Raw genomic sequence first — 25,911 nt, 5'->3', positions numbered from 1 at the left:
AAATCAACCCTGTTAGATCTATTGCGAAGTGCCAGCACTTGCAACATGAAACGTCGTTGCCCAGCAAACGCAGGATCAAAAAACAAATGCAAAAAACCTGCTGGACGGCTTCGGTCTCATTGACGCCTTGATTCTCATCGCTGCTACTACGCGCACCTCTTGCTTTGTAACAGAGACAACCCCAGTGTTGTTGTCTTTCAACGCCGGGTTTAGTTCACCCTCCCCGCTCCTCCAATTGCTCAACTTGTTCAGCTGTTATCATTTGGCTTTGGATGACACGGACTTGCATTCCGCGTGAGATCTTTGCACATTGCCTTCCCACTACCATAAACGGGTGTCGATGAAGTAAGAACGACGTAAACACTGCACGTCAACAAACAGTCACATTTCTGGTAATCGTCCATTTTGCTCCACCCCGCTCGCACCCGGGTTGCTCCCTTCCGCTGAACCCCCCCCCTCGCCCTCTCTCTCTCTCCAACCTGCTGTGTTGGCGTCTTGGTGTGCTTCCCCACCCACCACGGTCTTGGTTTGCGCTGAAGAAGGTGTTCTCGAAAATTGGATCTGCTTGCTCAAGATCTAACGCCCACCATATTTGGCTTTGTTGTGTTTGTTTAAAAGCGCGATTCAAGCAAAATTCAAACCGCTCAGTCTTGGTTCTTTTGAATTAGTTGATCTCAACCCTCTTCAACCAACTTGACTTGTCTCGCGTCAGGCCAGCAACCCGGAACCAACATCAACAACGAAAAACAAAACAAAACATGCAGTTTACGAAGCCAGTTCCGCTGCCGCCGGGCCCGTCGTTTGTCGTCGCGTCGCAGGCGCCGGTCGGCTCGTGGTCGTGGTCGCACACGTACGCCTACAATGCGAACGGCATGCGCGGTGACGACGGCAGCACTGGCCACGCTGGCTCGCACGGCATGGGCACCGGTGCGAATGGTTTCCGTGGCGGCGACGGCACGCCCGGTCTGCGTGGTCAGGACGCAGGGAACATTACTCGCACGATTTTCGCAGACGAAACCTCAAACCAGACCGTCCTTGGCGGCGGCGGCAGCACCTCGGAAGACCGCTGCACGCTCGGCGATCCCTCTACGTCCATCTTCATGAGCGCCATCGGTGGCAACGGCGGCCGTGGCGGCGACGGTGGTCGAGGCGGCGACGGTTCCATGGGATACCGCGGCACAGACGCGACCCAGTACTCGAGCGGCGGCAACGGCGGCCCTGGTGGCGACGGTGAGTCGCTTTCTTCTCGCTTTGTTTTTTAAGTTGTTGTTCTGGTGAATGTGTCGTGATGGTGTGTCGATGAGCAAGTGTGAGGGATTCGGTTGTGACGTGTAAACTGTTTGTTTCGCATTTGATCTTTGACCGTCTTGCTCCCTTTCTCTCTCTCCTTTTCCTCCCTCGTCGCTCCCTCTCTCCCTCTCTCTCTTTCTTTCTCTCGTCTCCCTGTCTTTCGGTCTGCTTGCTTCGCTCTGCTTGGGAGCGACGAGTGGCTGCCTTGGAGTGGCTTTTGTTTTTGTGGTCTATTTTCGTCTTTTTTTTTCTTTTTCTAAGATCCACACTTCCAAATATGACTTTTTCGTTCGATTTGAATTTTTTCAATGAATTCTTTATTATTCATGTTTTTTAACTTTTATTATTTATTTTTTTTTAAAAAAACTCGTATTTTCAATTCCCATCGGTGGGTTTTAATGCATTTCAGCCGTTGTGTTGCTTTGAAGCGTTCTCTGAGAGTGAGTCGCATTTTCTTGCTTTCTTTCTCTCTCTTTCTCTCTCTCTCTCTCGCTGTTTCTTCATCTGTGTTTCTTGTGGCTGATTCTCTTTGGTGCAGCCACACTGGCGGGCGGGTGACTTGGCACTCCTTTGGTGGCAATGATTCACCAGTCGGGTGACCGGCGTTGTGTTTTTCTTTGGTTTTTTTCTTTGGTTCGCCCCCCCCCCTCCGCTTCTCTCTCTCTCTCTCAATGTTGCGGTCTCACATGAAAGGAGTCTGAGATTACCAAACATCAAAAACAGTGATGGACGTAGATGGGGTATCACATCAGCAGACGCAAAAAATTTGGATGAGCTGGTCTTTTGTCAACAACTGTTTTCAACAACTGTTTTCACTCACTGCCATTACTCTGATCTGTCCGCCCTTCTGTTCTTTTTTTGTTTGTTTGTTTATTCAGGTGGCCGAGGCGGCGATGGTGGCCGAGGTGGCGATGGTGGCCATGGTGGTCACATTGTGCTCCAGGTCAACGAGCGTGATACGGATCTGCTCATGCTGCTCAAGGATGTGCCCGTCGTTGTGGGTGGCATTGGTGGTGATGGCGGCTACGGTGGCCCTGGTGGTTCGGGAGGCCCCGGTGGCCCCGGTGGCTCGAGCTACAGCTGGACCACGTACGAGACGCAGTACTCGACCGACGCGAACGGCAATTCCTACTCGACGACCGTCTCAGTCTCTCACACCAATCCCGGTGGTTGGTCGGGCCCGTCGGGCTGCTCTGGCGCTTCTGGCGACACTGGTGCATCTGGTTACAACGGCAACAATGGCAGCTTTGGCATTCCCGTCACCTCGGCCGATGATGCAAGCATGGTGATTGCCACCTACCCGCGGCCGTACGAGCTCAACCTGCGCAACGTTGCGATGGCCGACACCAAGGCGTACGGCATCATTGAGCCGACCGCGACCGTGGCCGTCGAGGTCGAGTCCCAGAATGTGGGTGGCATGCCAACCCCCGGCTACCAGGATGTGGTGTTCACCATCCGCGACAACCAGTGGGTGAACTTCAATCCTGCCACTGAGTCTCGGCTCGTGCCGCGCAGCATTCCTGCCGGTGGCTTGGCCAACCTCTCGGCCCCGCAGCACATCACCGTGCCCGACGTCAGTGGCCCGTCGCGTGGCCTGCCGCTGTACGCCCCTGCGCAGCTCGAGCACCGCGCCACGGTGACGCGTGTCAACCAGGACTTTTACCACATCCGCGGTCAAGACACTCCCTTCCGTGTCCGGTTCCCCCTCGAGCTTTCTGCCGTTGTCGGTGCCGAAGCCATCATTCCAGGCGCCGAAGCCCCGATTGCCTTGCGTGTCAAGAACATTTCTCTCAAGCCCATGGGTCTGAACTCTGAGACCCGTCGCTTGATCCTGGCACACTTGCGCCTGCTCGTGACCAAGGATGTCTTTTTGACGGCCGACGGCGTGTTGGTGCTCACCAACCCGCCAAACCCGGAAGACTATGCCCTCTCCGGTTTGCCCGACACGCTTCCCTTCCCCGAAGGCGACATTGTGCTCCGCGACAAGAACGGCAATCGCATGACCCTGCTTGGCGGCTTCACCCAAGAGATTGCCGAATTGATGCCGGGTCAGGTGTGCTACATTGCGGGCACCGTTGCTTTTGGCAACCCGGACACCCCGATGTACACCAAGGTCCACATGCAGGCCACCCTCGGTGAGGGTCGTCTTCTCGCGGCAGACCAGCTGCAGCTCATCCACCAGCGCCCGTGGTCCATCCAGCTCTGCGAAGCGTACAACCGCAGCGACTCGAACGACATTCTTCTTGTGGTCAACAACCTCTCCAAGGCCGAAGAAGTCACTGCCTGGGACAACATTGCGCGCACCTACGGCATTCGCTTGGCCAAGTGGAACATTTCGCTGTACACCGGTCTGACGCTGCGCCACGTCAAGATGAGCGGCACCTCCCTCGAGCAAGACTTTTCCGGCAAGACCATCATTGTCCTGAACAACCCTTGCATGGAGGGCGAGAATCGCGACCGCATTCCCTTGCAGAGCATGCCGACCGGCGAGCTCATTGCCACCGCGCGTGGTCCCCGCGGCATTCGCTTCTACGTGCCCGGTCGCATGGATCAGGCCGATGCTCAAAACCACCTCGTTCCCCTCGATGTCTGGGAGTGCATGGCTGGCTACACTAGCGTGAGCAACTTCCTCAATCGCCCCGACGAAGCCGAGATTGGCCCCTTCCCTCGCGGCACCGAGATCGCCAAGGACATTGAAAACACCTTCTGCATGCAGATTCTGGCGCGTGGCAACAAGGTCCAGCGCCTCCATGCCATCCTGCACAAGCGTCCGGGCATTATTGCCATTTACGAGCCACTGAACCTGTACGTCCCGATCGCCGTCATCCGCCTGGTCGGCGCATTCGTCCGCCTGACTCAGGTGCCCGCGAGTGCCGATGAGCCAATCACCTCGTTTACCGTCGTTAGCAGCGCCCACACTGTCACCTTCAGCGACTTGCCGGCAGACCCTCCTTCGACCGACCCCAACTACATTGCCACGCCGCCGGCCTGCCGCGTCTGGTACCCCATCGTTTGCCAGACCATCCTCGAGCTCTCGCGGGAGCACGTCCAGAAGATGCACCAGACCGCCGCTCACCACGAGTTCCAGCACCACCAGTATGTGCAGAGCCAAACCCGGGCCGCGCCGTTGCCCCAGCAGCCCAACGCGCCGCGCGCATCTGTGGCCGCCGTCAAGCTGCCGGCTGTCGTGGCGCCTCGCCGCTTTAGCCATCGTCTCACCTCGTCGCTCTCGACTTCGTCCAGCAGCACCAGCGGTGTCGGCTCCGATCCCGCCACCCCTGGCGCTCCCGTGTCGCCCTCTCCCTCTTCTGGTGCGGAAGACGACGGCGTTCCCGCTGCCGAGAAGATTGCGCAAAAGGGCGTCATTAGCGGCTGGCTCCAGGTGGCTGCTGGTGCCAAGGGCACTGCTTTCTCCGAGCGCTTTTGCGTGCTCGAGTCGACCCCGACCTGCGTGCTGAACACGTACTCGAGTGCCAACCTCGAGACCGTGACCAGCACCATCGCTTTGGACACGGTCATTGTCGTGGCTGGCGGCAAGCCCAAGCGGCCCCAGTTCTCCATCATCAACGCCATGACGGATGCTGGCTCGGTGACTGTCCGTCCGAGCGAGCAGCACTCGCCCACTGCCAACCCCGCCATTGAGGACTGGCTGGAGGAGCTGTACAATGTCATTACCAACTCGCGCCCCGGCAAGGTCATCCCCACCTTGGCCCCTGCGGACGAGACGGTGGTGCAGATTGGCGCCGAGTTCAAGCCCGGCGATGAGGCCACCAGTGTCTCTACCGCCGCCATGCAGCTCGAGTCGTACACGTCGACGGTTGCCAACCTCAACATTGCCGGCGCCCGTGTTCACCGTGAAGCGTGGTTCTCGCACGAGCGCGCGGCACGCATTGTGGTCTCGTCGGCTCGGTGCTGCTGCGGCGGCCCGTCCTCGGAAATGCTCGTTAGCCAGGCCACCAAGCTCGCCTACACGCTGTCTCGCCGCTACCCCGGCAACCGCTTTATTGTGGTGCACGAGTACGACGCTCAGATGATTACGGACGGCATGTTTGCCAAGTACATGGTCGGCTCGATCTTTGTCTTCCGCTCGCTCGAGAGCAAGCGCGCAAACGCTACCTATCTCTCCGTGGCCGACGACTTTATTCACACGGCAGAGTTTGTGACCAGCGCGCAAAACCAGTTCAACATGCTCAAGAGCTTGCCGCTGAAGCGCAAGTTGGCCCTGCTGCCGAGGCGCGACGCCAACTGCCCGAGCGCCGAGGACTGGGCATTGGAGACTCGCGCGACCAGCCCCATTGGCCTTGTCTTCTCTGCCATTCTGTCGGATCTGGCTGATGAGCAGGCAGCTCTGCGCAATGCAAAGTGGGTTGGCGAGCTCAGCTCGTCGTACGTCAACACGCAGCTCGATGCTCTGCGCACCGTGCTCGATTTTGCCTACTTTGACGAGGGTGCCTGCGTGGCAGATGGCGCCGCCGAGCAGCTCATTGTGCAGTTGCTGGGCAGCATTCTCTTCCTTGCGAATGCCACCAAGAACTGGGCCGATCGCCTCCTGCCCCGTCGTCGCTCCACCCTCGTGGCCAAGCTCACCACCGACCTCGTCATCAAGGCTGCCAAGACCACCCTCTTCCGTCTCGGCAACGGCCAAGACGCGCGCAACCGTGCCTCTGCCGTGCAGCGTGCCTCCTCGACCATCCAAGCCGCAAACAAGCGCGCCAACCCCCAGCAGACTGCCGGTGATCTCTTGCACGAATTCTGCTTCCCTAGCTTTGCTGCCAGCGCCAGGCGTGACAACTTTGCCGCAGACTTTGCTGGCAAGCACCGCAAGTTCCGTCTGCACCACTACAAGACGGACAACCTCGTCATGTCCATGGAAGAGTTTGGCAGCCGCCGTATGAACGCCAACTTTGGCCGTCCCGTCATCGAGGAGCTCAACCTTTTCGAGACTCCCGAGCAGCGTGTCCGTGCTGTCGAGGCGTACATGGGTCGTGCCGACTAAAATAAAGCGGCAAAGGTTCGTGTGTTTGTGTGTGTGTTTGTGTTGTTTATTTGTTATTGTTTGTCAGCGAGTCGTTGCTGGTCAAATAGTGTTTCAGTGACTGTGTTTGTGAGATGACTTTGATGTTGGATCTTGAAAGTGAAATAAACTCTTAGAATTGTGAATTTCAGCTTCTCTCCGCTCTACTCGCGACCGCTGACAGAGCACAATCAGCCACAACCCTTCCTTTCCATTCTAGAGCTCGATTCATCACTGACTCGACCCGACATTGAGCTCGGGCGCGACTACATTTTGATCCTTTTTTGTTCGTTTTTGTTATTTCATCCTCTGTGGCCTCGTTCCGAATGAGCCAACCCTCCCCTTTTTTTTTCTTGTTTTCCTTCATGTTTCTTTTGTCTGTTTCTGAGATTCATCGAGCTCGAGCTCGGTGCGCATCGTCACTAGATAGCCTTACAGTATTCTCGTTTCTTTCGCACCTTTGTTCTCGTTTCTTCCATTCATTTTTTGTGTTTCATATTTTATTTTCTATTTTCTGAGCTTTGTCGCTTCTTCTTGTTTTGTTTTGCTCAGTCCACACATTGATCATTGTCGTTTTTGCAACATGGCTCAATCGATCGCTCAATACAAGCTTGCCATGAAGATGGGCTGGCGTCGCGCTCTCTCCCAACTGCTCCGGTACAGCAGCAACACTGATGTAGCGGCCCCTTCTTCCACATTCCCAAGCAGTCTACTCGGGGAGAGCGGGCGGGCGGGGGGGCCAGGTTGCGGCTGGGGGAGAGAGAGTAGAGACAGAGGCAATGGAAGAGAGGGGAGATCTTCACTCACTCACTTTCACGCACTCACTCACTCACTCACGCACTCACTTTCACCCGCTTGTCTGCCTATGTTCGTTTTGCTCCTTGGGTGCTACAGTGAGTCAGACATTCGCGGTGGTACGCTCGTCGGCGAGGATCAGTTTGGCAACAAGTACTATGAGCGACCAGACCATGTCTTTGGTAGGGAAGCTTGGAAACCATTTCATACGAAAGCGAAAGGAGAGCGAGTTCAAATTGTAGTGGATTTTGAGGAAGCGGCGGTTGGCGGGGTTGGCGGGGAAGAGAGGGATTGCGCATGTTCATACATTCAGCGAGAAGTCCAGACGAAAAGCGAACGAGCCCACTTGTCCCAGGATGTTGAAGTGTTGTCGATGCTACAAACACGAAACATGGCTCATCTATTATATGTATAGGCCTGAACCGCTGGGTCGACTACGCCAAGGAGAAACACTACTACTGCTACGATGGCAGCAAAATCCCACCGGAATGGTAGAACCTGTCATTGCGTCCTGTGTTTGTGCTGGGCTTGTGTTTGGCATTCTGCCAATTGTGACAAAGTGAGGAGCAGAGAGAGCCATGTGACTGAAATGCTTGCGGGTTTTCGTGTTTGTTTGTTTTGTTTTGTTTTTGTTTTTGTTGCAGGCATCGCTGGATTCACAACATGTGCCAGGAGCCGCCGCAGTCGGATCCAAAGATGCTCTATCGCCCCTTCTTCCAGGAGGCATACCAGCCAAACCCGACCGGCACAGCCAAGGCCTACATGCCATGGAGCACCACCAAGGCAAAGATCGAGGCCTGGGATCCAAACGCGCCTGCCAAGCAGTGAAACAGACTCGAAAATCCAGCAGTGCTTTTCGCGTTTCTCTCTTTAACTCTGTTTGTATGTCGTGATTTCCTTTTTTTTGTTCAAAGTAATACTACTCGGCCATTGTTTTGCATTCAGAATATTGCGAAACTGGCAGTCATCCACCTCCGCCAACCAACGCAGGTCAACAAACTGACTTTGCTCGGTGCTAATGGAGGGTCTCTGCGACTCCAGTGCACCTTGGGAGATGGGGAGGTTGTCTCGATCACTGAGCAACTCAAGTCTTGACCATTTTTCAATCATTTCGTAGTTTTCTCAATTGGTCAGACATAGCGCAAAATCACGTCCCTTGAAAGGCTTTGTTGTTTTTGTTTGTTTGTTTTTTTCGCTTTCTCAGACATGGTTTCTCGTTGGTATTCGTATTATGTTGTTTTATTTCTTCTTTTCTCAGACATGTCACTCTTGTTGTTCTCGTTCGCCGCGTCGATCTCGTCCTGCGACGGTCCCTGGCGAGCTCGGCATTCCCATTCCCACCATCAGCACGATGAGCCCTGTGCTCGAGTCGCGCATCCTTGCATCGCACGCATTGCTGGACGCTGCAGCGATCGGCGACCTCCACGCGCTCAGCCGCATCATCCTCGCGTCCACAGCACCACCACTCCAACCACCACTCCAACCACCACTCCAACCATCATCGTCAACATCATCCCAAGCACCACAAGCACCACAAGTGTCGCATGCAGCCTCATCGCAGGCAGGCACACCCGTCGAATCTGCGAGATCTCCACACATTCGACTCGTCGTCGCGCTTCCAGCACAGCAGCAGCAACAACAGAACTCCATCCCGAGCTACTTGCAGCGACCTCGTTCTGCTGCTGCTGCTGCTGCTGCTGCTGCTGCTGCGTCGGTCGAGTCGGTCGCAGTGGTCTGCTCGGAAGCCCTGCCTGTGATCCTCCGTCTCGCTGCGGCACTCGCGACCACCACTCCAGTGACCTCAACCACGGTCGCCAACAGCATAAACAGTAGTATTAGCAGTAGTCATAACAGTAATAGCAATGGCACGAATCATCATAGGCAGAGACACCGACCGCCATCCCCGCCAACGCCAATGGTCGCCCAGCCAAGGCTACATGGACAAGGAAGGCAGTCCAAGTCAACCATGATGATGGAACGGCCAGACAAGGCGGAAGCTCTGACGTCGAGTTCCGACGTTGCTGGATTATTGCAACAGCTCGTTGCTGCGACTTCACGAAATTCCACGCTCGCAATCGTGAGCTCGGGCCATGCATCGTCAAGCACATCGCTCGTACTCGCTCCAGAGCCAGTGCGCGCTATCCCTGCAGCAATAGCAGCGCCCACTCCAGAACCAAGATCTGCCACTCCGGTTCGTACTGTCACACCGCCCGTCACTCCGACGCCAATGTCTCCCAACGATACGCCGAATCTCCCTGCCGCCATCAACGGAGTGACTGCATTGCATGTGGCAGCCGCCACCAACCGACTTGCTATTATGAATGTGCTCTTGTCGCACGCGAAATGGCTCGCTGCAGAGCAAGACCAGTTTGGCAACACTCCACTCCACCTGGCCGCGGTTACTGGGCATCTTGCGGTGGTGGAGCGGTTGCTGCAGGAGTCTGGCACCAACATCAATGCTGCCAACGCCCTCGGCCGCACGGCGTTGCACTTTGCCGCCGCCAACGGCTGGCACATGCTCATTCCAGCCTTGCACCAACACGGCGCTCATCTCGACGCTCGCGATGGCAACCACCGAACGCCACTGTTTGTTGCGCTGCTCGCGGGTCAGACTGCCGTGGCCGAGCAGCTCATTGCGTGTGGTGCCGATGTCCACGCCTGCGACAATCTCGGAGCCACGCCGCTTCTGTACGCTGTGACGGGCCGGAGGCTGGAACCGCTCATCCAGCTGTTGTTGGACCGCGGTGCAGACACAAACGCAAAGGACATGCGCGGATTCACCCCGCTTTCAACCGCCGTGTCGAACAACCTGCCCGGCGCCGTTTCCCGCCTCCTGCAAGGCGGCGCCAATCCAAACTTACCCGGTCATATGGGTCGTACTGCACTCAACCGTGCGTGCACTTTGGGCCAAGTGGAGATTGCACATGCGCTCCTTGAAGCAGGGGCAAACCCGGCGATTGCCAGTGACGCTGGCGAAACCCCTCTCCATGCTGCGGCGCTCAATGGCTCGATTCCGCTTGTGGAAGCGCTGCTTCGGCACGGAGCCCCGCTTGATTGCTTGGCCGCGAACGGTAAATCGCCGTTGCACATGGCTTGCATCAATGAGAACGGCTCGCCTGTGGTCTCGCTGCTGGTCGAAGCAGGGGCAAACGTCAACGCTGTGACACGTGATGGCGAAACACCGCTTGCTATTGCCGCCTCGAATGGATGCCGTGCAACGGTTGATCGACTCTTGAAGGCCGACACCATTCGGCTTGATGCGTTCGCGCGGAATGGATGCACGGCGTTGCATCTCGCCCTCTTGCATCGGCACGAGTTTATCGCCTTGTCCTTGATCAACGCCGGCGCTGGCATTGACTTTCCCGACTCGAATGGCCTTCTCCCTCTGCACCATGCCGCCGCGGCTGGATTTCACCGTGCAGTGACCCTTTTGACAACCCGCTCCAACAACGCCGATATCAACACCCGCGACAGGCTTCATGGCTGGACGCCGCTGCTCCATTCGGCCAAGTGCGAGTCCGACAAGCCTCTCAAGATGCTGCTGTTTGCACCAGGCGTAGACCGACACGTGCGAGATGCGCAGGGGCACGATGCGCTCTTCATTGCTTCGCAGCACGGCCGCCACCAACACGTGCGACAACTCTTGTCGCAGGGGTTTCGCCCAGACTCGCCTGCGTCAACCACAGGGTTTAATGCTCTGCACATTGCTGTTCTTCACAACCATCTTGACGTGCTGAATGAGCTGCTGGTGCGCAAACCCCGACTCGACTTGAAGACGGACGCCGGTGCAACTCCCCTGCACATTGCAGCACACTCGCGGTCTGTGAATGCGGTCGCCTCACTGCTTTCTGCTGCCGCGGGCCAGCAGAAATCCAGCTCAAACCCTGTGCTTCCAGAGCTGGTCGATGCGGTCGACGCGACGGGATGTACTGCCCTTCACTACAGCTGCTTTTTTGGGCAAGAGCGTGCAGCAGCCTTGTTGCTGGAGTACGGTGCAAGCGTTCATTTGGTCAACAGCAAGCAGCAATCCGTGCTGCACAGTGCATGCCGCGCCTTGGATGCCGCCGCGTGCAGTCCCAAGGGGTCGTCGGCGCCAGCAGTGTCTGAACGGGATGTGCTCCGCATCATTGTCCTACTCATCTCGGCAGGTGTCGACTACGCAGCCAAGGATGTGTATCAGAAAACAGCATTCGACTACTGCGACCCTGCCTTTGTGCGCGATCGGCTGGGCCCTGCTCTTCAAGAGCTGCAAGAGTCTCAATCTCGAACCGACAAGACCGAGTTTGAGATGCAGCCGCAATCACCGGAAAGTTTCTCGGCAGCACCAGCATTTTCATCGCTTCCTCATCACACCAGCAGCGGCAGCGGCAGCAGCAGCAGCAGCGCTTCACCGCTGGTAGTGTCGTATCGCCACTTTTCCACGACTGCGGCGTCGCGCGGGGCTCACGCGTTGAACTTTGACTTGTTAGCTACCCACAAGGCGTCACCAGCAAGGCATCAGTTTCTTCATCCGCGCGGGCGGTCGGCTGCAGTGTCGAGCCCAGCCGAGTCGGTGTTGTCCTTGGCTGCTCCAAGCACCAGCGGCCCCACGTCCCTCCCGCTTGCAACCTGCCACACACTCGTTCGCGCTTTTGGCAGCAGTGCGCTTCGTGCTGCTGCCTCGCACATGCTGCCAACACGGCAAGATAGCATTTTGCGCAAGCTCGACTTTCCGACCTCGATCGTGCTCCTGTCCTTCCTCACTCCCGCTCGCTACAAGTCCTATGGCTGGGCCATGCAGGTGCTTCGCAGCCGTCGTTGAATTTGTGGCCGAGTGTGTGTGTGTGTCGCATCATCTTCTTCTTCTTTTACAGCTCTTTCTTTTAAGTTATTGATGGAGAATACATTACTTGCTCCTTTTTTTTCTTTTTTTTTTCTTTTTTCCCCATCCGCTGCAGTATTTCCTCTGACTCTAAACCACTTGAACAGTTCCTCAGAGTCATCGCAGACGCTTCCACGCCCCAGTCATCACATCGCATCATTCCGGTAAGGAATCAAAAAGTGGTTGCTTCACGCTTGCAGTCCCCTCCGGTCAACCCACTGAACAGTCCGTTCCTCATAGTCATACCAAACTCTTCCATCATCACATCATACTGTATCGTCCATCACTGATGGATTTTGATTCTGATCCCAGTCTTTCTTTTTTCTTTTTTGAGCTTGTACAAGTATGGCAACCACTCCGACAAAGACGGAAGCGCCGCCGCTGCGCCCGACGCTTGGCAGCAAGCAGATCTCGCTGCGAGGCATCCCGAAGCTCGAGAATGTGGACGAGATCAAGGCGACGTTCATCCGCCACGTCCACGCCGATCTCGCCAAGGATCGCAACGTCGCGACGACCAACGACTACTACCTCGCTCTTGCGCATACGGTGCGTGACCACGTCGTCTCAAAGTGGATTCGCACCCAGCAGACGTACTACAACACCGATCCCAAGGTAACCCCGATGAGCAAATCAAGTCGGTTTTTTTTGTGCCTTGAACAGCAATCATTCAACAGCCGGCTGATCAGGGGGCGGGGAAGCGGGGGGGGGGGAAAGTAGGAGAGAGAAAGAGACAAAGTGAGAGGGACGTCTTGTCGCCCTCAAAAAAAAAAAAAAAGAAAAAAAAAAAAAAGTCGCTTCTCTTCTTTGATCTGTGTTGGGGTTTTTTCGAAAGTGAGAGGGAGGAGGCGGGGGGGGGGGGTTTCGATTTCCACGCTCTTTCTGATTCAAGACGAGCCTTTTGCCTCATGTCCGCCTTGGAGAGGTCGTCGCTCCGCTTGGCTGCCTTTTGGAACAGTGAGAATCCATTGCAAACAACACATCCTTTTTTTTTTTTTTTTTTTTTTGGAAGTGTTCCACAGTGATGAACTGCAGATCGCCGTTGCGTTTGCACTCGCGTTTGCTTCGATGAGATGCGTCATCATCAGTGCGATTGCGTATCTGTGATTCTGCTGTGGGGGTTGGGTTTGGATGTGTGTCTTGTGCATGTAAAGTTACAAAAAAAAAAAAAAAAAAAAAACACGGAAAAAATGGCGAATTTTTAAAATTGAGGGGGTTTTTTGGTTGTGCTCTTTTGTTTTGTTGGGTCGATCAGTGAACTTTGAGTAAGATTCGCTGGCCTGGAACGACCGAATCACTTACTGTCGTAATTGGTTGTGTTTGTATTTTGCGAAAACCAGCGCGTGTACTACCTGTCGCTCGAGTACTACATGGGTCGCTCGCTGTGCAACACGATGGTCAACCTCGGCATTGCCACCGAGTCCGAAGAAGCCATGTACCAAGTACGTCGCCATTCCACCGCAGTCGAAGCCATCCATCCCTGCGTGTCATCGATTGCTCACTCACTCACTCACTCACTGCGGTTGGCTTGCGTTCTGGTTCCATTCCATGTGTATCTGCACAATAGCTTGGTCTCAACATTGAGGAGATGGAGGAATCCGAGGAAGACGCTGGTCTCGGCAACGGCGGCCTCGGTCGTCTCGCTGGTAAGTGAACCCACAAAAAAAAAAAAAAAAATCCGTCGTTTTTCCATTGGCACTTTGCACGCTAGCTTTCTCAAACTCACACACTGGGTATACCCCCCCCCCCAAAAAAAAATGGTATCATCACCTGAATCCTGGATCCAAAACTCTAGCTTGTTTCTTGGATTCGATGGCAACGCTCAACCTCCCGGCCTACGGATATGGCATCCGCTACGAGTATGGCATTTTCAAGCAGCAAATCCGCGACGGCTACCAGGTCGAGCTGCCCGACTCGTGGCTCAAGCGCGGAAATCCGTGGGAGATTGCCCGCCCAGAGTACATGCTGCCCGTCCAGTTCTACGGCCGCAGCGAGCTCGGCCCGGACGGCAAGCACAAGTGGGTTGGCACCCAAACGGTCATGGCGCTGCCGTACGACAGCCCCATTCCCGGCTACAAGACCAACACGGTCAACACGATGCGTCTGTGGTCTGCTCGCTCTCCGAACGACTTTGACCTGTCCTACTGTGAGTTTGTCCGAGCTAGAGAGTCAGAGAAACGATCATGTTTGTAGCGCGCTTGCCTTTCTCACTCGCGCCTTTTTGTCAACACAACAGTCAACCATGGCGACTACATCAAGGCCGTCATTGATCGCAACCTTGCCGAGAATATCTCTCGTGTCTTGTACCCCAACGACAATGTAAGGACCTCGCTCAAAGCATCTTCTACCTCGAGTCACACTCCAACTCACAACCTACTCCCTCCATACCACAACAGTTCTTCGAGGGAAAGGAGCTCCGCCTCAAGCAAGAGTACTTTATGGTCTCGGCCACCCTGCAAGACATTGTGCGTCGCTACAAGGCGGCCACCTTTGGCAGCCGAGAGCTTTCGCGCAAGAGCTTTGACCTCTTCCCGGAGAAGGTCGCCATCCAGTTGAACGACACCCATCCCTCGTTGGCCATTCCCGAGCTGATGCGCATCCTGGTCGATCTCGAAGGCTGCACGTGGGAGTACGCGTGGAAGATTTGCACGGCAACTTTTGGCTACACCAACCACACTGTGCTGCCCGAGGCGCTGGAGCGCTGGCACGTGTCCATGCTCGAGACGCTGCTGCCGCGTCACTGCAGATCATCTACGACATCATTACTTCCACCTGCAGGGTGTCGCGCTTCGCTTCCCGGGCGACCACGACCGGCTGCGTCGCATGTCGCTGATTGAGGAGGACGGCGACAAGCGTGTCAACATGGCCAATCTCTCGATTGTCAACATGGCCAATCTCTCGATTGTCGGCTCGCATGCCATCAACGGTGTGGCGCGCATTCACACTGAAATTATCAAGAACTCGATGTGCGGTTTTTTTTTTCGCTTCTTGCGATGTCGTTCTCTGTGTCGTTTTGTCTTTCGTGTGTGCTCACAACGTTTCTCTCCTTTTTGTTCTCCTTTTTGCTGTTGTTGTCCTTGTTGTTCTTGTTGTTCTTGTTCTTGTTCCTTGACAGCTTCCGAGACTTTTTCGAGTTCACTCCCGAAAAGTTCCAAAACAAGACCAACGGCATCACGCCGCGCCGTTGGCTGCTCGTGTCGAACGCTGCACTTGCAGACCTCATTACCGAACGCATTGGCGAAAAGTGGTCGTTGGATTTGCGACATTTGCACAAGCTGGAGCAGTATGCCGACGATCCAGATCTGCAGCGCGCCTTCTTTGACGTCAAGCAGAGCAACAAGCAGCGCCTCGCCACCTTGATCAAGGAGCAGTACAAGATTGAGATCAACGTCGACTCGATCTTTGACTGCCACGTCAAGCGCATCCACGAGTACAAGCGCCAGTTGTTGAACGCGCTCCACATTATCACCTTGTACAACCGCATCAAGGAAAACCCGAGCGGCGACTTTGTGCCCCGCACCGTCTTTATCGGTGGCAAGGCAGCGCCCGGTTACTACATGGCAAAGATGATTATCAAGCTCATCTGCTCCATCGCCGAGGTGGTCAACAACGACCCGATTGTCGGCAACCGACTCAAGGTGGTCTTCCTCGAAAACTACCGCGTCTCTCTGGCCGAGCGCGTCATTCCCGCGACAGACTTGTCCGAGCAAATCTCGACCGCCGGTACCGAGGCCTCGGGCACTGGCAACATGAAGTTTATGCTGAACGGCGCGCTCACGATCGGCACGATGGACGGCGCCAACGTTGAAATGTCCGAGGAAGTCGGCGCTGAAAACATGTTCATCTTTGGTCTGAATGTAGATGAAGTCGAAGCCCTCGCCAAGGCCGGATACGATCCGAACAAGTACTACCACGCCAACCGCGAGCTCAAGCATGCGCTCGACCAGATTGGCAACGGCTACTTTTCTGCCACCAACCGCGATTTGTTTGTGCATGTTGTGGATTCGCTTCTCAAGCATGGCGATCGGTAAGGCGAAGAAGTGTGTGTGTGTGTGTGGGGGGGTCTGGTGCGCAAGTTGTGATTCCGTACGACTCACCTTCGTTTTCTCTTCCTACGACCCGACACACACAAAAAAAAAATCGCCGATCAGTTACATGCTGCTCGCCGACTACGCCTCGTATGTCGAGACGCAGGATCGTGTGGCAGTCGAGTTCCGCAACCGCAAGCTCTGGATGCGCAAGTGCATCCTGAACGTGGCTGCCTCTGGCAAATTCTCGTCCGATCGTACCATTCAGGAATACGCCGCGGACATCTGGAAGGCCGAGCCCGTCAATGTTGTTCTTTGAACAGGTGCTGACGGCTTGGCGGTGTCTTTGTTTCCATTTTTGCGCGAACTCGCGCCCATCTCTGTTGTTTGTTTGTTCACCAGCCCAGTACAAACTCGAGTCTTGGTCCACCTCTCGCACAGACCAAATTGCCAACACGCTGCGGGACTCCCTTCTATTTCTTTCAGTTTGGCTGATGTGTTCGTGTCGTGATTTTCCTTTATCGTGTTGTTTGACTGGATGCATGCTCGAATTCCAAAACAAAAGTAACGTTCATGAACGGACAGTCGACAGAGACGCGAGAACATTCAGACAACAAACGAAGGCAGACAGATAGACTGGCACAGCAAAACGGACAGAGCGGGAGTATCAACTGCGATGACGCTCACGCAATGCAAACAAAGCAAGACCAAGCACAAGAGAGCACCACAACAAGCAACCAGTCTTCCAGACAGACAGAATGAGCAACGAGTACAGAAACACGACAAAAAAGAGATCGTCCTACTGTAATCCTCGTTTTGGAAAGGACGCCGCCACTCTTTGTTTTTTGGTCAAGTTTCTGAGAAAACAACAACAAACAGAAACCTCACAAAGCCAAACGGCAGTAACTAGATCTGCCTGCCGAAGCCCCGATCAGTTGAGCTGTTGGTTGAAGTGCAACGGTCGACCCAATGAGTCTGAGCGTATTCGAAACAGCAGAGCAAGCGGCAGCCGCAGCTGGAATGCACTCACAAGTCTTCTCTGCTCCTTCAGCAGCAGCAGCCGCGGCTGTGAGTGCTGATTAAAAGATGATGAGCAAGCTTTGTCGTATCGTTGTTGCAGTTGCAGAGCGATGCTACGCCTTTGGCCTGCTTCTCAGTCGTTTGACTTTTGTTCTGACTTCTTGTGCTTGGGGGCCCTTCCCCTCCCAAACACCCTCGTCTCCTCGCTCGATGCAGATCAATCAAGCCATGTCACAGGAGCCTATCGAGAGGCCTTCAGCCCACGGAAGCACTGGTGGCTTGAAGTGAGGAGCGCAACATGAAATGCGAGCTGCTGTCTCGAGACCGCTTGCTCACACTTCACTCACTCGTCGCCAACATCATCTTGTGACGATTGTCATGCTCGCAACAGAATGAACAAGAGGCACCTCAAATGGCTCGAGGGAGTCAAATACGACGAAACCCAGCTCTAGTAACCAATTCACTCACTGTCAGCATCAACCGACCGACTCGTCGGAAGCACTCAGTTCTGCTCACTGATCATTGAAACAGTCTTTCTGGACGTCATATTGTTGATGAGGACATGCCCGTCATCATCCAAGCGCTGTGGCTCAATCCAGAGATCACGATTGTCCAGTGAGTCGTACTAGCGAACTGCACGTTGTGCCGCATCCCTCACACAAACTCATACAATACCCGACAGTCTGGGTGACAACAATTTGGGAACTGCTGGAGTGGTCCAGCTTATGGAGGTGCTCAAGGACCTTGAAGCCGTGACCAAGCTGAGGTGAGTGTAGTTTCATGCATTCGCTTGATCGTTCCACTTGCCAAAACCAAGCATACACTCATTCCCCTTGCATGTATCGATAGTCTAAACGACAACGCCCTGGATGTCGATAGTGCTCGTGCGATTGCCGACATGCTGAAAGTCAGGACCAGTTACGTTCGGCTCTTGTAAGAAACCTCCGGGATGGCCGAGAAGGCGGTTGCAACACTGAAACTCATCGAGAGCAACCAAAACGGATAGTTTGCCACGCAATGACTTTGGTGTAGCAGGCGTGCAAGCCATCGCCGAAGCCCTCAAACTGAACAAGACGTTGACTTTTTTGGAGTAAGGTTTCGCAAGTAGACACGACACGTTGTAATCGAAGGCCAATTACTCATCAATAATCAATATATCGCTCTCTTGTGCAGCCTTGGTTGCAATGCTATTGGGGACGACGGTACAATCTCGCTCGTCCATGCGTTGCGTGGTCACCCAACGCTTAAATCTTTGATGTGAGTGTTTGGCAGTGACATGTTTCCAAGCAATGTTTGGTTGTATTTCTATCAATCGATGTGGGCTGACAATCGTGGCAGTTTGCTTCAAAACGAGATTAGTGACGCAGGAGTGATCGTCCTGGCTGATTTACTCAAACAAAACAAGTCACTCACAAGCCTGATGTGGGTGTTTGGACATCTTTGCTTGCTGTTTCTCGACTTTTAGTTTTGAGCTAACCATCGCGGCAGTTTGTCTGAAAACGAGATTGGTGACGCAGGAGCGATCGCCTTGGCTGATATGTTCAAACACAACAAGTCACTCACGAACCTGAAGTGAGTGGTTCGACGGTTTTGCTGCGGTACCTACCGTTGAACTAACGCGCGACAATTGTAGATTGGGCAAGAACAAGATCACTGAAGTCGGGGCGCGCGCCTTCTCAAAGGCTCTGGAGAATGTTCCATCCAACGAACTCAAGTATATTGAGTAAGCAAGTGCTTGCTCCTTGTTCTTGACCATCGCTCTCTTTGGACGTCTTGTTTCGCTGCGCTGACACTGTTCTAGGCTGTCATACAATATCATTGGCATTTCCGAACAAGAGGCGAAAACAAAATTCGGTCATCGGTGAGGCCAGCCTTTTGCGCAGAAGCGAATATTGAAATCTCACTTTCACTCACCGAACGCCGGAGACATCAGCTTCTTCATTGACGTGCAACGAGATCCTGCGACCATTTACCCGCCTCTTCGCCCCGAGTTGTCGCCCCTGATTCCTGAAGGTGCGAGCACACAGACACCAAGGGGCTCGATTCTCGTATTGCACGCCGTCGACTTACTTTTTGTGATCTCCAAACATGTAGATGTGCGACAGAACCTGACGCCGGTGCAACGCAAGCTGCTTGAGAGCCTCATGGAAGCAGGCGATACATTTGCGTACGACCTCGTTTTGATGTTCATGGTCGTTGGGAAAGTGCAACTGTTGTTGATGGCTGTCACTCAAAGAGCTGCAAACTATATGTGAATGGTGTCTCAGACCCCGACTGAGAGTGTTTGACGACGCCACTGCTCGTGTGTTTGCCGAAGGTCTCAAAGTCAACACGACCCGAACCAAGCTCGAGTTCGTGTCCTACTGCGTGACTGTGGCTGTTGTGCGTGTCGATATTATCGCGCTGTGTTGTTCTCACGACTTTTTGTGCTTTGTTTGTCGTTTCAGTCTCATGGGCACTCGCTTCACTGCCACTGGCCTGGCCAGCCTGGCTGAGGCCATTGGAGTGAACAAGACTCTCACCGAATTGGAGTACAGCATGAAAATTATGGAGCGGATATCGTTGAGATTTTGGATTTTCGCTTGCATTGTCATTCTTCGTCCTTCACTGACGATACTCAAAACATGTGCTGTATTGTACGCGAACCAGCATGACCAACATGAACATTGACGACACGCTTGCACTCTCGGTCGCCACAATCCTTCAGACGACCACTTCTCTGACTGAAATCCGGCAAGTTTCGTGCTGTTGTTGATTCGAGTATCTGTGAATTCTTGCTGTTCTCAATTGTTTGCTCACGCCATCCTTCCTCTGATAGTTTGATCGACAACCAGATCGGGCATGTAGGTGCGCAAGCGATTGGGCAAGCTCTGCCTCATTTGAAAGTGCCCCACCTCCTGAAGTAAGCTAAGGGATAGTGCGCAGATTGCAGCTGGAGCTGGGCCTGCGACGCTGATTTTCAACTCATCATCACTTAGTTTGTCGGGAAACCCGCTTGGCGACTTGGGCGCTGCCGCCATTGCTGAGGGTCTGAAAGAAAACACGGCTCTTTGGCGCATCGAGTACGATATATCGTTCACCGTTTGTAGGTTGATGTGGGCGAGATCGCCACTTACACAAACTACACGTATAGACTGAATGATGCCGAGATTGGTGATTCGGGCGCAATTGCTCTTGCGGAGGCTCTGAAAATCAACCTCAAGACGCTGTCCATCATGAGGTATGCTTTGGCTCTTGTTGATAATCCTGTCCTATTTTCCGTTTGTTTCTGTTCTGACTGGATGACATTGCTCGTGCGACATTGGATCCCATCGTGTGATTGAATCGCAGCTTGGACCAGAACCACATCACGGAAGAGGGTGTCTCCGGCCTGTTGGACGCTCTGAGAGTTCACCAAAAGCTGTGGTGTTTGAAGTGAGTGTGGATCAAGTTTCACTGCTGTTTGATCCCAATAAGCCAACACTCATCTTTTGAAATTATCGCAGCCTGGAGGAAAACCCGTTCAGCGAGGAGGTGCTGAAGGCGTTTATTGCCCGGCCGATTGGAGACAAGCGGTTGTGGTTTGTGCCTGATCGGTATTATACTCAGACCCATGTCGGTGCTGGTTGTTGCGAGGAGTGGTTGTTCTCACAAGTCTCCTTCTTGCGCTTCTAGTGCCTCCAACAGGTGGAAAAGTCTTGTCCGACAATGGAATTTTGCTGCTCAACCCCAAGCACTTACCTCACCGCCGGCGCTTCCAATCGGCAATCGACTTGCTTCTTTTGGCAGCTCTGACCACGTGATGGTGGACCCCCGAGCACTCCTCACTTGCTGCAGCTCCTTCGGCTGACGAACCACTCGGCTCGGTGTTTGCTGTGGCACTGACGCGATTCCGGCGGACGGCACGCTCGCTCGGCAACTACGTCTTTTCGTTTGTCTGGCGCTCCGATGATCAACGTAAGTGCCACCATGTCATCAACCAAGCGCGATGCACGATTGGCTTACCTTCCGACGCTCCGATTTCGGAGCAGGTGCTTTCTATGAAGCCTTGACTCCTGAGCAGCGGTTCATTTACGACCTGATTAAGAATGGAGACAACCCTGGCACTGGCCAACCTGGCTATGTTTCGTAAGATGAAAACTTCTGCTGATGACGCATGTCACGAAAGTGTTTCTCAGTACTGCGCGAGTTGCCGGTTTGATTTTTTTTTTCGTTTGCTTTGACCACCGACATACAGACTGAGTCAGATGCGCATTGGCAATGAAGGCGCGCTGACCGTTGCGGCTGCACTCAAAGTGAACATGAACGTGACGAAGCTCGAGTGAGTGTGCTTTGTGGCGTGTGGACTGGAAGAGCGCGTTTCAGTTTTGACTCATTTTAAGGACACAGTTTGTACCAAAACGGTATCGAAGCGGAGGGAGCCAAGGCCCTTGCTGAGGCGCTCAAAGTGAACAACACGCTGGGAGAGCTGTGGCAAGGCTTTCTGCTTTTTGGTAGAGTTAACTGAACAATGTGCAGGTTTTACTGACGATTGATTTTGGTTGGGCGACAGGCTTTCCGACAACAACATTGACGATGAAGGCGCGATCGCGATTGCAGAAGCGCTCAGGGTGAACACTGGTCTGGTCAAGTTGTTGTATGCGAAGCGATACTGAGGTTGAGGAAAGCGTGCAGTCCGTTGATTCCTTGGTCCTCACCCCACAAGAATGATCTTGCATGACAGCATGGGCGACAACCGCGTGGAAGATGCAGGTGCGATCGCTATTGCAGCGGCCATCCGTTGCAACAAGTCCTTGCGTGTGCTGATGTAAGTGCGAGCTGCTCTGTGCAAGGGAACGTATTGCTAACTCTGGAGGTTATGGTGCTAGCTTGAGCAACATTTGTGACCCCTCCTGGATTCGGGTTCAAGGCTGGACGGCACTGCAACAGGCTGAGCTTGCGAGCGGTGGTCGCCTTCGACTCGCAAAGAGCAAGTAAGTGGGACACTGTCCGGTTTGTTCATGTTTTGGTGTTGTGGTTGGCATTCTCCTTTGAAGCTGATGGGATTCTGTTGTTGTGCATCCATTCAGCTGGGATTTGATTCCTGCCGACGAACTGCGCAAAATGTAGGACAAATGTAGGACGACGGCGGTATCGTCTCGGTTTGTTTGAATGGGCGAACTTAATCTGGTCGATGTGTTCGTTTCGTGATTGTCTTTTGTCGTGTTGTTTGAATGAATGCATGCTCGAATTCCAAATGAAGAAACGTTCATGAACGGACAGTCGACAGAGACGCGAACATTATGACAACGAGCAAAGCAGGACGGAACAACCGAAACCAGACACACACACACACACACACACACACACACACACACACACACACGTGCAGCGATGGCAGTATCGCATTCGTCTTCGAAGCAAAGCGCCGTGCCCAGAAGGTAGGGGAGAGAATTGGAGAACGGAAAACAAAAGAACTTTGAATTTTGCGCCTCTTTTCACGATCGCCCCTCGGGTGCCCTGTGTGAAGTATCGGCCAGGCAAACTCCGCACATTGCTCTCGAGGAGAAGACGCGAAAGAGATGAATAAAATCCACAGACCGGCATGCTTACGTTGAGAGTGCAACAACCGACGCAACAAAGAAGGGCGACCTCACTCTTTCCTAAATTGTAACTCGTTTCCCGCCGAGACTTCCTCTACCACGATACACTTTGACCGAGTGATCCTTCAATCAAGCTGTTTCGGCTCTCTTCAGAAAATAAATGAGAATTGAGTGGGAGACAAAGGGCTCAAAATCACAACAAATCACAATGGTTTTGAGTGGCTTTAGGGGTGATGCAGCTGCTATGTGGGGATGATGTGTCTTTCTGTTCTTGACGTTGTTCTTGATGTTGTTCTTGTCGTTCCTTCTCTTCGCTTTTGGTCGGTTGTATGAATGTATGAATTAAGAGTGCAAGTCAGTCTTTTTTTTTTTTTTTTTTTCTGACCGTTTCTTCCCTCCCTTTCACCCCATCCATTTTCTTTCACTCATGAGCACAAGTAGCAGTGGCAGTGGCAGCAGTAGTAGCGGGGCAAAGCGACCTGCTGAATCCGACCTCGCTGAGCTGCCGTCCGCCAAACGCCTCGCTGTCGACCTCGCTGCTGCTGCCGGTGGTGGATCGTCCCCGTCCATCCACAGCCCGGCCTCGAGCAACGCTGCTCCTCTGGGCGAACACGCCCATCCGCTCTCATCTGCCGCTGCATCCGCCAGCCAAGACGCAGCCGATGAGGAACAAGTACGAAAAAACCTGAACCCCGTTTTTTTTTTTTTGACCACTTTTTGTATGGGATTTGCATTGCGCTCTTTTTTTTTTTTTTTTTTTTTTTTCGCTGGGCTTTCCATCAGCGGCGCCGCTGTTCGGACTGCTTGCTTGTTCGAGCCCTTCTTTCGTTCCTGAGGTCATGTGGTCTCTCTCTCTCTCTCTCTCTCTCTCTCTCTCTCTCTCTCTCTCTCTCTCTCTCTCTCTCTCTCTCTCTCTCTCTCTCTCTCTCTCTCTCTCTCTCTCTCTCTCTCTCTCTCTCTCTCTGCCTGTCCGGTCTTGATGGGCGACCTGAGCTGGATCAACGAGCGAAAAGCGTCGCGAGCGAGATCTCTTCGCTTTTGCCTTGTGAAGCCGCCTTACCACCCAGTCCCAAAGCGTGATGGGCGTTTCGGTGCAAGTGCACTGCTTTGAGCATGGGTTGAGCTTGCTGACGACCGTGGGTTTTGCGGATGCTCGAACGCGACACGTTGAACCCTGACTACTCGCTCCCAATGCTGTTCTGCTGCGATGACGACGGATCACTCAGCTCGGCCAAGTGCACTCACTCGTTTGTTTCTCTCGCTCTGTTGCTCTTTTGCCCTTGTTCGTTGTTGCAGACGGGTGGCTTCCAAGCAGGAATCGTCAAGACCCAACTCGCACACTTGCGCCGACAGTTTGCTGTCGTCAAGTCGGAAGCAGAGACGACGCGTGCGCGCGTTACACAGCTGACTAGTCAGCGCAATCAGGATGCTCTGGTTGCAGATGAAGTCATGCGCCAATGGACACAGGTTTGTACATGGGAGTGTGACGTGATTCTTGTTGCTTTGACCCAGTGTTTTGAAACGAGCTCTCATTCCTCACTCCATCGTGATGGCTGTGCTGCTCACAGGTCCAAGACGAGATGACCAGCACGCTGATGAGCATTGATCCCGTCAGTGGCTTGCAAGAGCATGCGCAATTTGGTATGTACTCTTTCGTCTGCGCTTTGAACTACGAAATTCATTTCATTATCCTGCCACTCACCTTTTCCACCTGCTTTACGCTACCTCTCTATCCACCTCGACAGTCGCGCAGCCGTATTCAACCGGGTTGGCAGCACACGTTGCAGAGCTCAATAGTCAAACAACGCCAACACTGGCAGACACGGCGTGGTTCCTCCGCGTTCGCGACACGACACAGGCGCGAGCGCAGCAACTGCGTAGCGTGATTGCCAAGTTGGCCGTGTCGATTGACCAGCAGCGAGCAGTCATTCACGGTCTAACGCAGCAACGCAACGAGCTGATGAGCAACTCGGCGGCCCTGTCGCCTGTTGCCGCGACCGTTGCCCAGGAAAATGCCCAGCAGCAAACCAAGCTGCACGATCTGCAGAATGCCCTTGCCGCACTGCAACAGGAGCTCTTCCAACGCAGTAACGACCTCGCAAGTCAAGCTGCAACCGTCGACCTCAAGGCGTCGCTCGCCGCTTCTCAGCACGAGATTGAACTGCTCAACGACGAGTTGCGGTCTGCTCAGCGCAAATCCCTCAAGTTGGAAGAGGAAGTACGCGAGTACCGAGAGGCGCGCTCAACGAACGCGGCGACATCTTCGTTGGCAGCATCCACATCAGCGTTGCTGGCAGCAGCCACTGCTGCGACTGATCCATCAACTGGTCCCTCAACCCCTCTGACTGCGCCCCCGACGCTTCTCCCCGCTACCTCTACCGAAGGAGGCTCAGCATCCTCCTCAAACCCTGCCGAAGTTGAGGCATTGCAACGACAAGTAGCTGCGCTCCTCAAGACCATGCAAGACCACCATGCGGCATTCGACACACACCGTGACGAAAAGTCGCGACTCCTCAAGGAGGTGCAAGCATTGAAGCAACAGGTAGGATGAGTCTGCTTTGACTTGATGTTTTTTTTTTTTGTTTCGTTGCGTCATTTCGCGCTTTGTGTGTGCTCATCTTTTTCTTTTAACATCCCATACGACAGCTTTCCTTCCTCCCTGATGCGGTGATCGCAGGCCACCCCATGTACAAACAACTCAAAGTGCAGTGCGATACTGCTGTGAAAGAGCTGATGGACGCGCGCGTTCTGATGGACATGCTGCAACGCGAACACTTCAAGCTCATGCAGGCTCGAAGGGTTGAACTAGAGCAAATTGAGCTGGCTGAAGTGGCACGGCGTAACGGCTATGTGGAGGAGTTGCGGCGGCTGGAAGATCACTATGCCAAGGTCAAAAACGAGTATGACAAGCTCCTCTACCGCCAGGAGAAGAAGACCTTGAGCGAAACGACCATCCAATCTAGCACTGCCAATCAAGAAATGCGTGAGCTCATCCAGTCGCTGCAGAGTCAAAACACGTTGTTGAAATCGGAGGTGGCGCGAAACCGCTCCAAGGCCGACGATTTGCGTGTCGCCCTCGCGAAATTGAACCCGAACGATCCGTTGGTTCAGCAAGCAATGGCGGCAGCTGCCGAGCAAGACTCTGCATCTGGCGGTGCAAGCACCTCCAGTGGCAGCAACAGCGGCGCCAACTCTGAAGCGGTTGCCACCATCAAGCAATTGCGCGAAGATTTGAAGTGAGTGTGATTGGTTTTGCATTGTTGAATCATTGATTCATTGATTGATTTTGAATGTCATTCTGGTGGATGGTTTGGAGATTTGCGGGAATTCTCATGGGGTGCTCTT

At 53.9% G+C, this 25,911-nt stretch overlaps 6 protein-coding genes across 6 annotated transcripts; all 6 read left to right on the top strand.

The window, feature by feature from the left end:
* The first annotated feature begins 628 nt into the window (after nt 1–628).
* Nucleotides 629–6,450, top strand: CAOG_07398 (hypothetical protein). Its single transcript, XM_004343207.2, has 2 exons — nt 629–1,230; nt 2,169–6,450. The coding sequence occupies exons 1-2, from the start codon at nt 759–761 to the stop codon at nt 6,284–6,286; spliced, it is 4,590 nt and encodes a 1,529-aa protein (XP_004343257.1). The 5' UTR covers nt 629–758; the 3' UTR covers nt 6,287–6,450.
* A 352-nt stretch (nt 6,451–6,802) lies between these two features.
* CAOG_07397 (hypothetical protein) lies at nt 6,803–8,080 on the top strand. Its single transcript, XM_004343206.2, has 4 exons — nt 6,803–6,961; nt 7,199–7,281; nt 7,515–7,590; nt 7,744–8,080. Exons 1-4 carry the CDS (start codon nt 6,888–6,890, stop codon nt 7,925–7,927), a joined length of 417 nt encoding a protein of 138 aa, XP_004343256.1. The 5' UTR covers nt 6,803–6,887; the 3' UTR covers nt 7,928–8,080.
* A 370-nt stretch (nt 8,081–8,450) lies between these two features.
* On the top strand, nt 8,451–11,992 carry CAOG_07396 (fibronectin type III and ankyrin repeat domains 1; the record flags this gene model as incomplete). The annotated part of the gene is made up of 1 exon (XM_004343205.2): nt 8,451–11,992. One exon carries the CDS (start codon nt 8,451–8,453, stop codon nt 11,898–11,900), a length of 3,450 nt encoding a protein of 1,149 aa, XP_004343255.1. The 3' UTR covers nt 11,901–11,992.
* Nucleotides 11,993–12,305: 313 nt separating this feature from the next.
* On the top strand, nt 12,306–16,304 carry CAOG_07395 (muscle glycogen phosphorylase; the record flags this gene model as incomplete). Its single annotated transcript, XM_004343204.2, has 9 exons — nt 12,306–12,572; nt 13,298–13,399; nt 13,525–13,603; nt 13,753–14,103; nt 14,194–14,276; nt 14,354–14,635; nt 14,736–14,923; nt 15,073–15,984; nt 16,109–16,304. The coding sequence occupies 9 exons, from the start codon at nt 12,306–12,308 to the stop codon at nt 16,302–16,304; spliced, it is 2,460 nt and encodes an 819-aa protein (XP_004343254.2).
* A 650-nt stretch (nt 16,305–16,954) lies between these two features.
* CAOG_09083 (hypothetical protein) lies at nt 16,955–22,093 on the top strand (the record flags this gene model as incomplete). The annotated part of the gene is made up of 30 exons (XM_011272514.1): nt 16,955–17,053; nt 17,222–17,289; nt 17,397–17,456; nt 17,537–17,620; nt 17,688–17,771; nt 17,855–17,938; nt 18,012–18,095; nt 18,179–18,262; nt 18,344–18,427; nt 18,494–18,577; nt 18,639–18,728; nt 18,807–18,866; nt 18,939–19,018; nt 19,100–19,172; nt 19,273–19,356; nt 19,453–19,536; nt 19,655–19,738; nt 19,824–19,907; nt 19,984–20,067; nt 20,139–20,225; nt 20,336–20,419; nt 20,491–20,603; nt 20,822–20,941; nt 21,016–21,112; nt 21,222–21,305; nt 21,374–21,457; nt 21,537–21,620; nt 21,708–21,791; nt 21,853–21,957; nt 22,054–22,093. The coding sequence occupies 30 exons, from the start codon at nt 16,955–16,957 to the stop codon at nt 22,091–22,093; spliced, it is 2,520 nt and encodes an 839-aa protein (XP_011270816.1).
* A 900-nt stretch (nt 22,094–22,993) lies between these two features.
* CAOG_07394 (hypothetical protein) lies at nt 22,994–25,806 on the top strand (the record flags this gene model as incomplete). Its single annotated transcript, XM_004343203.2, has 5 exons — nt 22,994–23,239; nt 23,863–24,033; nt 24,135–24,207; nt 24,312–25,108; nt 25,213–25,806. 5 exons carry the CDS (start codon nt 22,994–22,996, stop codon nt 25,804–25,806), a joined length of 1,881 nt encoding a protein of 626 aa, XP_004343253.2.
* Nucleotides 25,807–25,911: the final 105 nt, after the last annotated feature.

Source organism: Capsaspora owczarzaki (assembly GCF_000151315.2).
Source record: "Capsaspora owczarzaki ATCC 30864 unplaced genomic scaffold supercont2.15, whole genome shotgun sequence".
NCBI lineage: Eukaryota > Filasterea > Ministeriida > Capsasporidae > Capsaspora > Capsaspora owczarzaki.
Note: the sequence above shows the minus strand (reverse complement) of the source record. Positions and strands in the feature narration are given on the sequence as shown.